The 16,340-nt window shown below is 46.8% G+C and overlaps 1 protein-coding gene across 4 annotated transcripts in view; it reads right to left on the bottom strand.

Annotated features, from left to right (window-relative positions):
* The window catches only part of LOC118396758 (protein tweety homolog 2-like), a 133,251-nt gene that overhangs the window by 18,989 nt on the left and 97,922 nt on the right, over positions 1–16,340 (bottom strand). For all 4 annotated transcript variants that reach the window (XM_052471496.1, XM_052471504.1, XM_052471499.1 and 1 more), the window contains one exon: positions 12,250–12,322. In XM_052471496.1, the coding sequence (XP_052327456.1) occupies positions 12,250–12,322 (73 nt within the window). The remainder of the gene's footprint in view (positions 1–12,249; positions 12,323–16,340) is intronic.

Raw genomic sequence — 16,340 nt, 5'->3', positions numbered from 1 at the left:
CAACTCTACATGATCCACAGCCCCAAGTCAAAACAGGGGGAACAACTCTACATGATCCACAGCCCCAAGTCAAAACAGGGGGAACAACTCTCCATGATCCACAGCCCCAAGTCAAAACGAGCGGGGGAACAACTTTCCATGATCCACAGCCCCAAGTCAAAACAGGGGGGGAACAACTCTACATGATCCACAGCCCAAGTCAAAACAGGGGGGGAACAACTCTCCATGATCCACAGCCCCAAGTCAAAACAGGGGGGGAACAACTCTACATGATCCACAGCCCCAAGTCAAAACAGGGGGGGAACAACTCTCCATGATCCACAGCCCCAAGTCAAAACGAGCGGGGAACAACTTTCCATGATCCACAGCCCCAAGTCAAAACAGGGGGGGAACAACTCTACATGATCCACAGCCCAAGTCAAAACAGGGGGGGGAACAACTTTCCATGATCCACAGCCCCAAGTCAAAACAGGGGGGGAACAACTCTACATGATCCACAGCCCCAAGTCAAAACAGGGGGGGAACAACTCTACCTGATCCACAGCCCCAAGTCAAAACAGGGGGGGAACAACTCTACATGATCCACAGCCCCAAGTCAAAACAGGGGGGGAACAACTCTACATGATCCACAGCCCCAAGTCAAAACAGGGGGACCAACTCTCCATGATCCACAGCCCCAAGTCAAAACGAGGGGGGAAACAACTCTCCATGATCCACAGCCCCAAGTCAAAACAGGGGGAACAACTTTCAATGATCCACAGCCCCAAGTCAAAACAGGGGGAACAACTCTCCATGATCCACAGCCCCAAGTCAAAACGAGCGGGGGGAACAACTTTCCATGATCCACAGCCCCAAGTCAAAACAGGGGGAACAACTCTACATGATCCACAGCTCAAGTCAAAACAGGGGGAACAACTCTCCATGATCCACAGCCCCAAGTCAAAACGAGCGGGGAACAACTTTCCATGATCCACAGCCCCAAGTCAAAACAGGGGGAACAACTCTACATGATCCACAGCCCAAGTCAAAACAGGGGGAACAACTTTCCATGATCCACAGCCCCAAGTCAAAACAGGGGGGGAACAACTCTACATGATCCACAGCCCCAAGTCAAAACAGGGGGGACAACTCTACATGATCCACAGCCCCAAGTCAAAACAGGGGGGGAACAACTCTCCATGATCCACAGCCCCAATTCAAAACGAGCGGGGAACAACTTTCCATGATCCACAGCCCCAAGTCAAAACAGGGGGAACAACTCTAAATGATCCACAGCCCAAGTCAAAACAGGGGGGAACAACTTTCCATGATCCACAGCCCCAAGTCAAAACAGGGGGGGAACAACTCTACATGATCCACAGCCCCAAGTCAAAACAGGGGGGGAACAACTCTCCATGATCCACAGCCCCAAGTCAAAACGAGCGGGGAACAACTTTCCATGATCCACAGCCCCAAGTCAAAACAGGGGGAACAACTCTACATGATCCACAGCCCAAGTCAAAACAGGGGGAACAACTTTCCATGATCCACAGCCCCAAGTCAAAACAGGGGGAACAACTCTACATGATCCACAGCCCCAAGTCAAAACAGGGGGGGAACAACTCTCCATGATCCACAGCCCCAAGTCAAAACGAGCGGGGGAACAACTTTCCATGATCCACAGCCCCAAGTCAAAACAGGGGGGGAACAACTCTACGTGATCCACAGCCCAAGTCAAAACAGGGGGGGAACAACTTTCCATGATCCACAGCCCCAAGTCAAAACAGGGGGGGAACAACTCTACATGATCCACAGCCCCAAGTCAAAACAGGGGGGGAACAACTCTACATGATCCACAGCCCCAAGTCAAAACAGGGGGGGAACAACTCTCCATGATCCACAGCCCCAAGTCAAAACGAGCGGGGGAACAACTTTCCATGATCCACAGCCCCAAGTCAAAACAGGGGGGGAACAACTCTACATGATCCACAGCTCAAGTCAAAACAGGGGGGGAACAACTCTCCATGATCCACAGCCCCAAGTCAAAACGAGCGGGGGAACAACTTTCCATGATCCACAGCCCCAAGTCAAAACAGGGGGGGAACAACTCTACATGATCCACAGCCCAAGTCAAAACAGGGGGGGGAACAACTTTCCATGATCCACAGCCCCAAGTCAAAACAGGGGGAACAACTCTACATGATCCACAGCCCCAAGTCAAAACAGGGGGGGGTGCACAACTCTACATGATCCACAGCCCCAAGTCAAAACAGGGGGGGAACAACTCTACATGATCCACAGCCCAAGTCAAAACAGGGGGGGGGACAACTTTCCATGATCCACAGCCCCAAGTCAAAACAGGGGGGGAACAACTCTACATGATCCACAGCCCCAAGTCAAAACAGGGGGGGAACAACTCTACATGATCCACAGCCCCAAGTCAAAACGAGCGGGGAACAACTTTCCATGATCCACAGCCCCAAGTCAAAACAGGGGGGGAACAACTCTACATGACCCACAGCCCAAGTCAAAACAGGGGGAACAACTTTCCATGATCCACAGCCCCAAGTCAAAACAGGGGGGGAACAACTCTACATGATCCACAGCCCCAAGTCAAAACAGGGGGGGAACAACTCTACATGATCCACAGCCCCAAGTCAAAACAGGGGGAACAACTCTCCATGATCCACAGCCCCAAGTCAAAACGAGCGGGGAACAACTTTCCATGATCCACAGCCCCAAGTCAAAACAGGGGGAACAACTCTACATGATCCACAGCCCAAGTCAAAACAGGGGGGACAACTCTCCATGATCCACAGCCCCAAGTCAAAACAGGGGGAACAACTCTACATGATCCACAGCCCCAAGTCAAAACAGGGGGAACAACTCTCCATGATCCACAGCCCCAAGTCAAAACAAGCGGGGAAACAACTTTCCATGATCCACAGCCCAAAGTCAAAACAGGGGGAACAACTCTACATGATCCACAGCCCAAGTCAAAACAGGGGGAACAACTTTCCATGATCCACAGCCCCAAGTCAAAACAGGGGGAACAACTCTACATGATCCACAGCCCCAAGTCAAAACAGGGGGACAACTCTACATGATCCACAGCCCCAAGTCAAAACAGGGGGAACAACTCTCCATGATCCACAGCCCCAAGTCAAAACGAGGGGGGAACAACTTTCCATGATCCACAGCCCCAAGTCAAAACAGGGGGGGAACAACTCTCCATGATCCACAGCCCCAAGTCAAAACAGGGGGGGAACAACTCTACATGATCCACAGCCCCAAGTCAAAACAGGGGGGGAACAACTCTCCATGATCCACAGCCCCAAGTCAAAACAGGGGGGGAACAACTCTCCATGATCCACAGCCCCAAGTCAAAACAGGGGGGGAACAACTCTACATGATCCACAGCCCCAAGTCAAAACGAGCGGGGGAACAACTTTCCATGATCCACAGCCCCAAGTCAAAACAGGGGGGGAACAACTCTACATGATCCACAGCCCCAAGTCAAAACAGGGGGAACAACTTTCCATGATCCACAGCCCCAAGTCAAAACAGGGGGGGAACAACTCTACATGATCCACAGCCCCAAGTCAAAACAGGGGGGGAACAACTCTCCATGATCCACAGCCCCAAGTCAAAACGAGCGGGGGAACAACTTTCCATGATCCACAGCCCCAAGTCAAAACAGGGGGGGAACAAATCTACATGATCCACAGCCCAAGTCAAAACAGGGGGGGGGAACAACTTTCCATGATCCACAGCCCCAAGTCAAAACAGGGGGGGAACAACTCTACATGATCCACAGCCCCAAGTCAAAACAGGGGGGGAACAACTCTACATGATCCACAGCCCCAAGTCAAAACAGGGGGGGGACAACTCTCCATGATCCACAGCCCCAAGTCAAAACGAGGGGGGGAACAACTTTCCATGATCCACAGCCCCAAGTCAAAACAGGGGGGGAACAACTCTCCATGATCCACAGCCCCAAGTCAAAACAGGGAGGGAACAACTCTCCATGATCCACAGCCCCAAGTCAAAACAGGGGGGGAACAACTCTCCATGATCCACAGCCCCAAGTCAAAACAGGGGGGGAACAACTCTACATGATCCACAGCCCCAAGTCAAAACAGGGGGAACAACTCTCCATGATCCACAGCCCCAAGTCAAAACAGGGGGAACAACTCTCCATGATCCACAGCCCCAAGTCAAAACAGGGGGACCAACTCTACATGATCCACAGCCCCAAGTCAAAACAGGGGGAACAACTCTACATGATCCACAGCCCCAAGTCAAAACAGGGGGGGAACAACTCTACATGATCCACAGCCCCAAGTCAAAACAGGGGGGGAACAACTCTCCATGATCCACAGCCCCAAGTCAAAACGAGCGGGGAACAACTTTCCATGATCCACAGCCCCAAGTCAAAACAGGGGGGGAACAACTCTACATGATCCACAGCCCCAAGTCAAAACAGGGGGGGAACAACTCTCCATGATCCACAGTCCCAAGTCAAAACGAGCGGGGAACAACTTTCCATGATCCACAGCCCCAAGTCAAAACAGGGGGTACAACTCTACATGATCCACAGCCCAAGTCAAAACAGGGGGGGGAACAACTTTCCATGATCCACAGCCCCAAGTCAAAACAGGGGGAGACAACTCTACATGATCCACAGCCCCAAGTCAAAACAGGGGGGACAACTCTACATGATCCACAGCCCCAAGTCAAAACAGGGGGAACAACTCTCCATGATCCACAGCCCCAAGTCAAAACGAGCGGGGAACAACTTTCCATGATCCACAGCCCCAAGTCAAAACAGGGGGGGAACAACTCTACATGATCCACAGCCCAAGTCAAAACAGGGGGGGGGACAACTTTCCATGATCCACAGCCCCAAGTCAAAACAGGGGGGGAACAACTCTACATGATCCACAGCCCCAAGTCAAAACAGGGGGAACAACTCTCCATGATCCACAGCCCCAAGTCAAAACGAGCGGGGGAACAACTTTCCATGATCCACAGCCCCAAGTCAAAACAGGGGGGGAACAACTCTACATGATCCACAGCCCAAGTCAAAACAGGGGGGAACAACTTTCCATGATCCACAGCCCCAAGTCAAAACAGGGGGGGAACAACTCTACATGATCCACAGCCCCAAGTCAAAACAGGGGGGGAACAACTCTACATGATCCACAGCCCCAAGTCAAAACAGGGGGAACAACTCTCCATGATCCACAGCCCCAAGTCAAAACGAGCGGGGAACAACTTTCCATGATCCACAGCCCCAAGTCAAAACAGGGGGGGAACAACTCTACATGATCCACAGCCCAAGTCAAAACAGGGGGGGGGACAACTCTCCATGATCCACAGCCCCAAGTCAAAACAGGGGGGGAACAACTCTACATGATCCACAGCCCCAGGTCAAAACAGGGGGGGAACAACTCTCCATGATCCACAGCCCCAAGTCAAAACGAGCGGGGGAACAACTTTCCATGATCCACAGCCCCAAGTCAAAACAGGGGGGGAACAACTCTACATGATCCACAGCCCAAGTCAAAACAGGGGGGGGAACAACTTTCCATGATCCACAGCCCCAAGTCAAAACAGGGGGGGAACAACTCTACATGATCCACAGCCCCAAGTCAAAACAGGGGGGGGACAACTCTACATGATCCACAGCCCCAAGTCAAAACAGGGGGGGGAACAACTCTCCATGATCCACAGCCCCAAGTCAAAACGAGGGGGAACAACTTTCCATGATCCACAGCCCCAAGTCAAAACAGGGGGGGGAACAACTCTCCATGATCCACAGCCCCAAGTCAAAACAGGGGGGGAACAACTCTACATGATCCACAGCCCCAAGTCAAAACAGGGGGGGAACAACTCTCCATGATCCACAGCCCCAAGTCAAAACAGGGGGGGAACAACTCTCCATGATCCACAGCCCCAAGTCAAAACAGGGGGGGAACAACTCTACATGATCCACAGCCCCAAGTCAAAACGAGCGGGGAACAACTTTCCATGATCCACAGCCCCAAGTCAAAACAGGGGGGGAACAACTCTACATGATCCACAGCCCCAAGTCAAAACAGGGGGGGAACAACTTTCCATGATCCACAGCCCCAAGTCAAAACAGGGGGGGAACAACTCTACATGATCCACAGCCCCAAGTCAAAACAGGGGGGGAACAACTCTACATGATCCACAGCCCCAAGTCAAAACGAGGGGGGAACAACTTTCCATGATCCACAGCCCCAAGTCAAAACAGGGGGGGAACAACTCTACATGATCCACAGCCCCAAGTCAAAACAGGGGGGGAACAACTCTCCATGATCCACAGCCCCAAGTCAAAACGAGCGGGGGAACAACTTTCCATGATCCACAGCCCCAAGTCAAAACAGGGGGGGAACAACTCTACATGATCCACAGCCCAAGTCAAAACAGGGGGGGAACAACTTTCCATGATCCACAGCCCCAAGTCAAAACAGGGGGGGAACAACTCTACATGATCCACAGCCCCAAGTCAAAACAGGGGGGGAACAACTCTACATGATCCACAGCCCCAAGTCAAAACAGGGGGGGAACAACTCTCCATGATCCACAGCCCCAAGTCAAAACGAGGGGGGAACAACTTTCCATGATCCACAGCCCCAAGTCAAAACAGGGGGGGAACAACTCTCCATGATCCACAGCCCCAAGTCAAAACAGGGGGGGAACAACTCTCCATGATCCACAGCCCCAAGTCAAAACAGGGGGAACAACTCTCCATGATCCACAGCCCCAAGTCAAAACAGGGGGGGAACAACTCTACATGATCCACAGCCCCAAGTCAAAACAGGGGGGGAACAACTCTCCATGATCCACAGCCCCAAGTCAAAACAGGGGGGGAACAACTCTCCATGATCCACAGCCCCAAGTCAAAACAGGGGGGGGGACAACTCTCCATGATCCACAGCCCCAAGTAAAAACAGGGGGGGGGACAACTCTCTATGATCCACAGCCCCAAGTCAAAATGAGGGGGGGAACAACTTTCCATGATCCACAGCCCCAAGTCAAAACAGGGGGGACAACTCTCCATGATCCACAGCCCCAAGTCAAAACAGGGGGGGGACAACTCTCCATTATCCACAGCCCCAAGTCAAAACAGGGGGGGGACAACTCTCCATGATCCACAGCCCCAAGTCAAAACAGGGGGGGAACAACTCTCCATGATCCACAGCCCCAAGTCAAAACAGGGGGGGAACAACTCTCCATGATCCACAGCCCCAAGTCAAAACAGGGGTGGCGACAATGACAACAAACGAACTGAAGAAAAAGGGAACACGACGAGCCTTAAGCATGTGGTGACATAAAATATAATAGGGTCTAATCTAAAGAGGATGTAAAATAGGGTCTAATCTAAAGAGGATGTAAAATAGGGTCTAATCTAAAGATGATGTAAAGAGGATGTAAAATAGGGTCTAATCTAAAGATGATGTAAAATAGGGTCTAATCTAAAGATGACGTAAAATAGGGTCTAATCTAAAGATGATGTAAAATAGGGTCTAATCTAGAATTTATGTAAAATAGAGGTCTAATCTAAAAATGATGTAAAATAGGGTCTAATCTAAAAATGATGTAAAATAGAAGTCTAATCTAAAAATGATGTAAAATAGGATCTAATCTAAAAATGATGTAAAATAGAAGTCTAATCTAAAAATTATGTAAAATAGGGTCTAATCTAAAAATGATGTAAAATAGGATCTAATCTAAAGAGGATGTAAAATAGGGTCTAATCTAAAGATGATGTAAAATAGGGTCTAATCTAAAGATGACGTAAAATAGGGTCTAATCTAAAAATGACATAAAATAGGGTCTAATCTAAAAAGGATGTAAAATAGAGGTATAATCTAAAAATGATGTAAAATAGGATCTAATCTAAAAATTATGTAAAATAGGGTTTAATCTAAAAATTATGTAAAATAGAGGTCTAATCTAAAAATACACGAAAACATCATTGACGTTAAAGGTTAGAAAATAACTATTTATTGTAAAGAAATTACTAAGTAATTTGACAACCCTGTTTGTAAACTTTTAAATTATATCAAACTCAACTGTTTATATTTTCCAGTTATAAAGACATGGATGTGTCATGATAGGGTGGTGTAGGCAAAATGGGTCAGTTTTGAGCACCTCTATCTCCTGAATGCTTTGTCATTCAGGTCCAAAAAGTCACTTTCTGACCACTTCTACCATTGGAAAATATGTATGGAAAGTTTCATTGAAATCAAAAGGGGTCCAAAAAACTCGCCCTTTCTCCTTTTCCAGCAGCCTCTTTTCTGTCTCCAACTCCTTCTCCTCAGTGTTTGTCATAACGAGTTGAATCTGACTCAAGACAGACATCCAATCACATTTTTTTCAGACAGCAGTAAGGGGTAAGAAATGTTGGTTGAGAAAATACCCTCTCCATTCAAATCAAATCAAAATGTATTGGTCACATACACGTGTTTAGCAGATGTTATTGCGGGTGTAGCGAAATGATTGTGCTTCTAGTTCCGACAGTGCAGCCATATTTAACAAGTAATATCTAACAATTTCACAACATATACCTAATACACACAAATCTAGGTAAAGGAATGGAATTAAGAATATATAAATATATGGGCAAGCAATGTCAGAGTAGACTAAGATATAGTAGAACAGTATAGAATACAGTATATACATATGACATGAGTGTAAGATATGCATAACAAGATATGTAAACATTATTAAAGTGACTAGTGTTCCATTTACTAAAGTGGCCAATGATTTCAAGTCTGTGTATATAGGCAGCAGCCTCTCTGTGCTAGTGATGGCAATATAACAGTTTGATGGCCTTGAGATAGAAGCTGTTTTTCAGTCTCTCGGTCCCAGCTTTGATGCACCTGTACTGACCTCACTTTCTGAATGACAGCGGGATGAACAGGCCGTGGCTCGGGTGGTTGATAGCCTTGGTTGATAGCCTCCTGTGACATCGGGTGCCGTAGGTGTCCTGGAGGGCAGGTAGTTTGCCCCCGGTGATGCGTTGGGCAGACCGCACCACCCTCTGGAGAGCCCTGCGGGTGTGGGAGGTGCAGTTGCTGTACCAGGCGGTGATACAGCCCGACAGGATGATCTCAATTGTGCCTCTGTAAAAGTTTGTGAGGGCTTTAGGTGAAAAGCGACATTTCTTCAGCCTTCTAAGGTTGAAGAGGCGCTGATGCACCTTCTTCACCACACTGCCTGTGTGGGTGGACCATTTCAGTTGGTCAGTAATGTGTATGCCGAGGAACTTAAAACTTTCCACCTTCTCCACTGCTGTCCCGTCGATGTGGATAGGGGGGTGCTCCCTCTGCTGTTTCCGGAAGTCCATGATCATCTCCTTAGTTTTGTTGACGTTGAGTGAGAGGTTATTTTCCTGGCACCACACTCCCAGAGCCCTCACCTCCTCCCTGTAGGCCGTCTCGTCGTTGTTGGTAATCAAGCCTACTACTGTTGTGTCGTCTGCAAACTTGATGATTGTGTTGGAGGCATGCTTGGCCACGCACTCATGGGTGAACAGGGAGTATGGAAGGGTCTGAGCACGCACCCTTGCGGGGCCCCAGTGTTGAGGATCAGCGAAGTGGAGGTGTTGTTTCCTACCTTCACCACCTGGGGCGGCCCGTCAGGAAGTCCAGGACCCAATTGCACAGGGCGGTATTCAGACCCGGGGTCTCGAGCTTAATGATGAGTTTGGAGGGTACTATGGTGTTGAATGCCGAGCTATAGTCAACAAACAGCATTCTTACATAGGTATTCCTCTTGTCCATATGGAATAGGGCAGTGTGCAGTGTGATGCCAATTGCATTGTCTGTGGACCTATTGGGGTGGTAAGAAAATAAAGTGGGTCTAGGGTGACAGGTAAGGTGGAGGTGATATGATCCTTGACTAGTCTCTCAAAGCACTTCATGATGACAGAAGTGAGTGCTACGGGGCGATAGTCATTTAGTTACCTTTGCATTCTTGCGTACAGGAACAATGGTGGCCATCTTGAAGTATGTGGGGACAGAAGACTGGGATAGGGAGAGATTGAATATGTCCGTAAACACACCGGCCAGCTGGTCTTCACATGCTTTGAGGACGCAGCTCGTGATGCCGTCTGGGCCGGCAAGTGTTGACATGCTTAAATGTCTTACACACGTCGGCCACGGAGAAGGAGAGCCCACAGTCCTTGGTAGCAGGCCACGTCAGTGGCACTGTGCTATCCTCAAAGTGGGCAAATAACGTGTTTAGAATGTCTGGAAGCAAGACGTTGGTGTCCGCGAAGTGGCTGGTTTTCCTTTTGTAGTCCGTGGTTGTCTGTAGACCCTGCCACATACATTTCGTGTCTGAGCCATTGAATTGAGACTCCACTTTGTCTCTATACTGATGTTTTGCCTGTTTGATTGCCTTGCAGGGGGAATGACTACTCTGTTTGTATATATGGCTACTCTGTTTGCCATATTCCCAGTCACCTTGCCATGGTTAAATGTGGTGGTTCGCGCTTTCAGTTGTGCGCGAATGCTACCATCTATCCACAGTTTCTGGTTAGGGTAGGTTTTAACAGTCACAGTGGGTACAACATCTCTTATACACTTCCTGATAAACTCAGTCACCGTCTCAATGTATTCATCAATATTATTCTCGGAGGCTACCTGGAGCATATCCCAGTCCATGTGATCAAAACAATCTTGAAGTGTGGTTTCCGATGGGTCAGACCTGCGTTGAATAGTCCTTAGCACGGGTACTTTCTGTTGGAGTTTCTGCCTATAAGAAGGGAGGAGCAAAATGGAGCAATTGTTGAGTGTTTAAGCAGCACGAGTACTAGCATCGAAATGCTGATAGAATTTAGGCAGCCTTTTCCTCAAATTTGCTTTGTTAAAATCTCCAGCTCCAATAAATGCAGCCTCATGATAATGTATATGGTTTCCAGTTTGAATAAAGTCCAGTGAAGTTTCTTGAGGGCCGTCGTGGTATCGTCTTGCGGAGGGATATACACGGCCATGACTATAACCAAAGAGAATTGTTTTGGGAGATAATACGGATGGCATTTGATTGTGAGCTATTCTAGGTTGGTTGAAAAAAAGGACTTGAGTTCCTGTATGATGTTTCTCTGGAAAGAAACCCTTGCCCTGAGATGGTCAACTTTATTATCCATGGACTGAACATTGTTTTGGGTCAGCCTTTGGAATCAGTTCAATTGCTCTGGATGGTGTGAACAAAGGATCCGTTCCGGGAAAGTTGTATTCCTGGTTCTAATGCTGGTAGTGCTGGTGAGTTACCACCGCTCTGATATCCAACAGTCCTGCCTGGCTGTATGTAAGAACACATAACATTTTCTGGGCTAACAATGTAAGAAATAATACATAAAAAATGAAATACTGCAAAGTTTGCTACGAACTATAAGCGAGGCAGCCCTCCCTGTTGGTGCCATCTTGATAGTACTATGCACTTGCAATAATACTTGTCTATGTAAAAGCAATATGGCTTTATGTTAACACATTGTGCATACGTATTCAGAGCACATATAAAGCCATATCCCTAAGGATTTCTGCCGGAAAACTATTTAATGTGATTTCTCACAGAGTACAGACTCACACACACACTACAAGAAGACCTTCAAATTGAGAGTGAACCCTCTTGGCCCCAAAGCAATTTGTCTTAGCTGTCAGCCATGGTGAGAATTGATTAGCACAGTAACAGTTGGACATGGTCCTGAGTTGTTTCAATATGCTGCCATATTCCTAAGATCAGGGCTCTCCAACCCTGTTCCTGGAGAGCTACCCCCTCCTGAAGGTTTTCAATCTAACCCTGTTTCTGGAGAGCTACCCCCTCCTGTAGGTTTTCAATCCAACCCTGTTCCTGGAGAGCTACCCTCCTGTAGGTTTTCACTCTAACGCTTTTCCTGGAGAGCAAACGTCCTGTAGGTTTTCACCCCAACCCTGTTCCTGGAGAGCAAACGTCCTGTAGGTTTTCACCCCAACCCTGTTCCTGGAGAGCAAACGTCCTGTAGGTTTTCACCCCAACCCTGTTCCTGGAGAGCAAACGTCCTGTAGGTTTTCACTTTAACCCCATTTGTAACTAATCTGGTTCAGTTTATTAACCAGCACATTTTTAGAATCAGGTGCTCTAGATTAGGGTTGGAGAGGGTAGCTCTGGATGGCAGGATCCGGCTGTATGTTTGACACCCCTGGGGTTTAGGGTTCCATTTGGAACACAGGCCTCAGAGTCAAATTCACTCACCACAGCAGAGGCCAGGTCAGCTCCCAGAGACGCCCAGCTCAGGATCAATGTCAGCACCCCAAACACCATCATACTGCAGGGACACAGAGAGAGAACGGCATGGTATTATTACACTGTTTATAACACACTATAATAATTATAACACTGGCCAACAAACATTAGAACTCTTCAAATTGCTATAGTCATAGTGTAGTCATCAAGGATGTGATAATCAAAGATGATGATGTCATCATTAGTGATGGGGGAATATCTTTCACATCAAATCGCAATAAAATCATAGCATCGAAGCACAATACATATCATATCGGTCCCTTAGTATGGTGATAATATGGTATGGTGAGGTTCCTCAGTATGGTGATAATATTGTATGGTGAGGTCCCTCAGTATGGTGATAATATGGTGAGGTCCCTCAGTATGGTGATAATATGGTATGGTCCCTGACTATGGTGATAATATGGTATGGTCCCTCAGTATGGTGATAATATGGTGAGGTCCCTCAATATGGTGATAATATGGTGAGGTCCCTCAATATGGTGATAATATGGTGAGGTCCCTCAGTATGGTGATAATATGGTGAGGTCCCTCAGTATGGTGATAATATGGTGAGGTCCATCAGTATGGTGATAATATGGTATGGTCCCTCAGTATGGTGATAATATGGTATGGTCCCTCAGTATGGTGATAATATGGTATGGTCCCTCAGTATGGTGATAATATGGTGAGGTCCCTCAGTATGGTGATAATATGGTATGGTCCCTCAGTATGGTGATAATATGGTGAGGTCCCTCAGTATGGTGATAATATGGTATGGTCCCTCAGTATGGTGATAATATGGTGAGGTCCCTCAGTATGGTGATAATATGGTGAGGTCCCTCAGTATGGTGATAAAATGGTGAGGTCCCTCAGTATGGTGATAATATGGTGAGGTCCCTCAGTATGGTGATATTATGGTGAGGTCCCTCAGTATGGTGATAATATGGTGAGGTCCCTCAGTATGGTGATAATATGGTGAGGTCCCTCAGTATGGTGATACTATTGTATGGTGAGGTCCCTCAGTATGGTGATAATATGGTATGGTGAGATCCCTCAGTATGGTGATAATATTTTATGGTGAGGTCCCTCAGTATGGTGATAATATGGTGAGGTCCCTCAGTATGGTGTTAATATGGTATGGTGAGATCCCTCAGTATGGTGATAATATTGTATGGTGAGGTCCCTCAGTATGGGGATAATATGGTGAAGTCCCTCAGTATGGTGATAATATTGTATGGTGAGGTCCCTCAGTATGGTGATAATATGGTATGGTGAGATCCCTCAGTATGGTGATAATATTGTATGGTGAGGTCCCTCAGTATGGTGATAATATGGTGAGGTCCCTCAGTATGTTGATAATATGGTGAGGTCCCTCAGTATGGTGATAATATGGTGAGGTCCCTCAGTATGTTGATAATATGGTGAGGTCCATCAGTATGGTGATAATATGGTATGGTGAGGTCCCTCAGTATGGTGATAATATGGTGAGGTCCCTCAGTATGGTGATAATATGGTATGGTCCCTCAGTATGGTGATAATATGGTGAGGTCCCTCAGTATGGTGATAATATGGTATGGTCCCTCAGTATGGTGATAATATGGTGAGGTCCCTCAGTATGGTGATAATATGGTGAGGTCCCTCAGTATGGTGATAAAATGGTGAGGTCCCTCAGTATGGTGATAATATGGTGAGGTCCCTCAGTATGGTGATATTATGGTGAGGTCCCTCAGTATGGTGATAATATGGTGAGGTCCCTCAGTATGGTGATAATATGGTGAGGTCCCTCAGTATGGTGATACTATTGTATGGTGAGGTCCCTCAGTATGGTGATAATATGGTATGGTGAGATCCCTCAGTATGGTGATAATATTTTATGGTGAGGTCCCTCAGTATGGTGATAATATGGTGAGGTCCCTCAGTATGGTGTTAATATGGTATGGTGAGATCCCTCAGTATGGTGATAATATGGTATGGTGAGATCCCTCAGTATGGTGATAATATTGTATGGTGAGGTCCCTCAGTATGGGGATAATATGGTGAAGTCCCTCAGTATGGTAATAATATTGTATGGTGAGGTCCCTCAGTATGGTGATAATATGGTATGGTGAGATCCCTCAGTATGGTGATAATATTGTATGGTGAGGTCCCTCAGTATGGTGATAATATGGTGAGGTCCCTCAGTATGGTGATAATATGGTGAGGTCCCTCAGTATGGTGATACTATTGTATGGTGAGGTCCCTCAGTATGGTGATAATATGGTATGGTGAGATCCCTCAGTATGGTGATAATATTTTATGGTGAGGTCCCTCAGTATGGTGATAATATGGTGAGGTCCCTCAGTATGGTGTTAATATGGTATGGTGAGATCCCTCAGTATGGTGATAATATTGTATGGTGAGGTCCCTCAGTATGGGGATAATATGGTGAAGTCCCTCAGTATGGTGATAATATTGTATGGTGAGGTCCCTCAGTATGGTGATAATATGGTATGGTGAGATCCCTCAGTATGGTGATAATATTGTATGGTGAGGTCCCTCAGTATGGTGATAATATGGTGAGGTCCCTCAGTATGTTGATAATATGGTGAGGTCCCTCAGTATGGTGATAATATGGTATGGTCCCTCAGTATGGTGATAATATTGTATGGTGAGGTCCCTCAGTATGGTGATAATATGGTGAGGTCCCTCAGTATGGTGATAATATGGTATGGTGAGGTCTCTCAGTATGGTGATTATATGGTATGGTCTCTCAGTATGGTGTTATATGGTATGGTGAGTCCCTCAGTAAGGTGATAATATTGTATGGTGAGGTCAGGGCTGTTACTCTGCCTCGCCATTTAAAAGTCCTCTCTCCAGAGACTGCAAAATCTCTGTAGTGAACAGATGTCAGGGGGCATCATCTCTGTTGTCCTCCAGTCGATAACAGCCTCTTTACGACTTCATGATGCAGGCAATGAGACATGCATCCTGCCTGCTACCTCCAAACCATCCCCCCCATGGACAGACAATAGGAAATGCATTTCTCTGCCCCTCCCGACGCCCCACTAACTCCAATCCAGCCCCTCTCCACTTATGAACTAATGCCTTCAGGAAATTACATCATCACCATGTGACCACAAACTTGTAGTGCAGTGAAAACATGTGTGTTTGTGTGCCTATATATAGTGTGTGTCTAGGTACACTACCGGTCAAAAGTTTTAGAATAATAGTGACATCAAGACATCAAAAGCATGAAATAACACATATGGAATCAAGTAGTAACCAAAAAAGTATGAAATGGTGAGACAGGGAGCACAGAGGGCCAAGATGAGTTACATGCTTACTATATGCTGAGTGTGTATGATGTGTGTGTATTTGTATTTATTATAGATCCCCATTAGCTCCTGCCAAAGCAGCAGCTACACTTCCTGGGGTCTGGCAAAATTTGGCAGTAACATTTATTAATCACATCTTTACTAATGCTGCAGAAACGTGCTTGAAAGCAGTACCCAGATCCATCAGATGTATTGATCACAATATCTAGGAAAATCAAAGTTCCAAAGTCTGGACCTAATATAGTCTATATAAGAGGTCATACAATACATTTTGTAGTGATTCCTATGTTGTTGATGTAAAGAATATTTGTTTGTTTGCGGTGTGTAATGAGGAGCAAACACAATTTTTTTCCCCAAAAACTTTACTAAGGGTTGGTAACAGGCTGATTGGTCGGTTATTTGAGCCAGTACAGGGGACTTTAATATTCTTAGGTCGCGGAATGACTTTAGCTTCCCTCTAGGCCTGAGGGCACACACTTTCCAGTAGGCTTGAATTGAAAATATGGCAAATAGGAGTAGCAATATCGTCCGCTATTATCCTCAGTAATTCTCCAATCTAAACTGTCAGACCCCGCTGGCTTGTCATTTTTGGTAGACAACAATAGTTTTTCCACACTCACAATTCCAAATTACAATGCTTGCCTTTCATAATTAGGTCAGATATACTTGGAAGTTTAGGGTCAGCGTTTGTTGCTGGCATGTCATGACTAAGTTTGCTAATCTTGCCAATGAAAAAAATAATAA

This window comes from Oncorhynchus keta, chromosome 2 (assembly GCF_023373465.1).
Source record: "Oncorhynchus keta strain PuntledgeMale-10-30-2019 chromosome 2, Oket_V2, whole genome shotgun sequence".
Classification (NCBI taxonomy): Eukaryota; Metazoa; Chordata; class Actinopteri; order Salmoniformes; family Salmonidae; genus Oncorhynchus; species Oncorhynchus keta.
The sequence above is the reverse complement of the archived record's forward strand: the minus strand, read 5'-3'. Positions and strand labels throughout refer to the sequence as shown.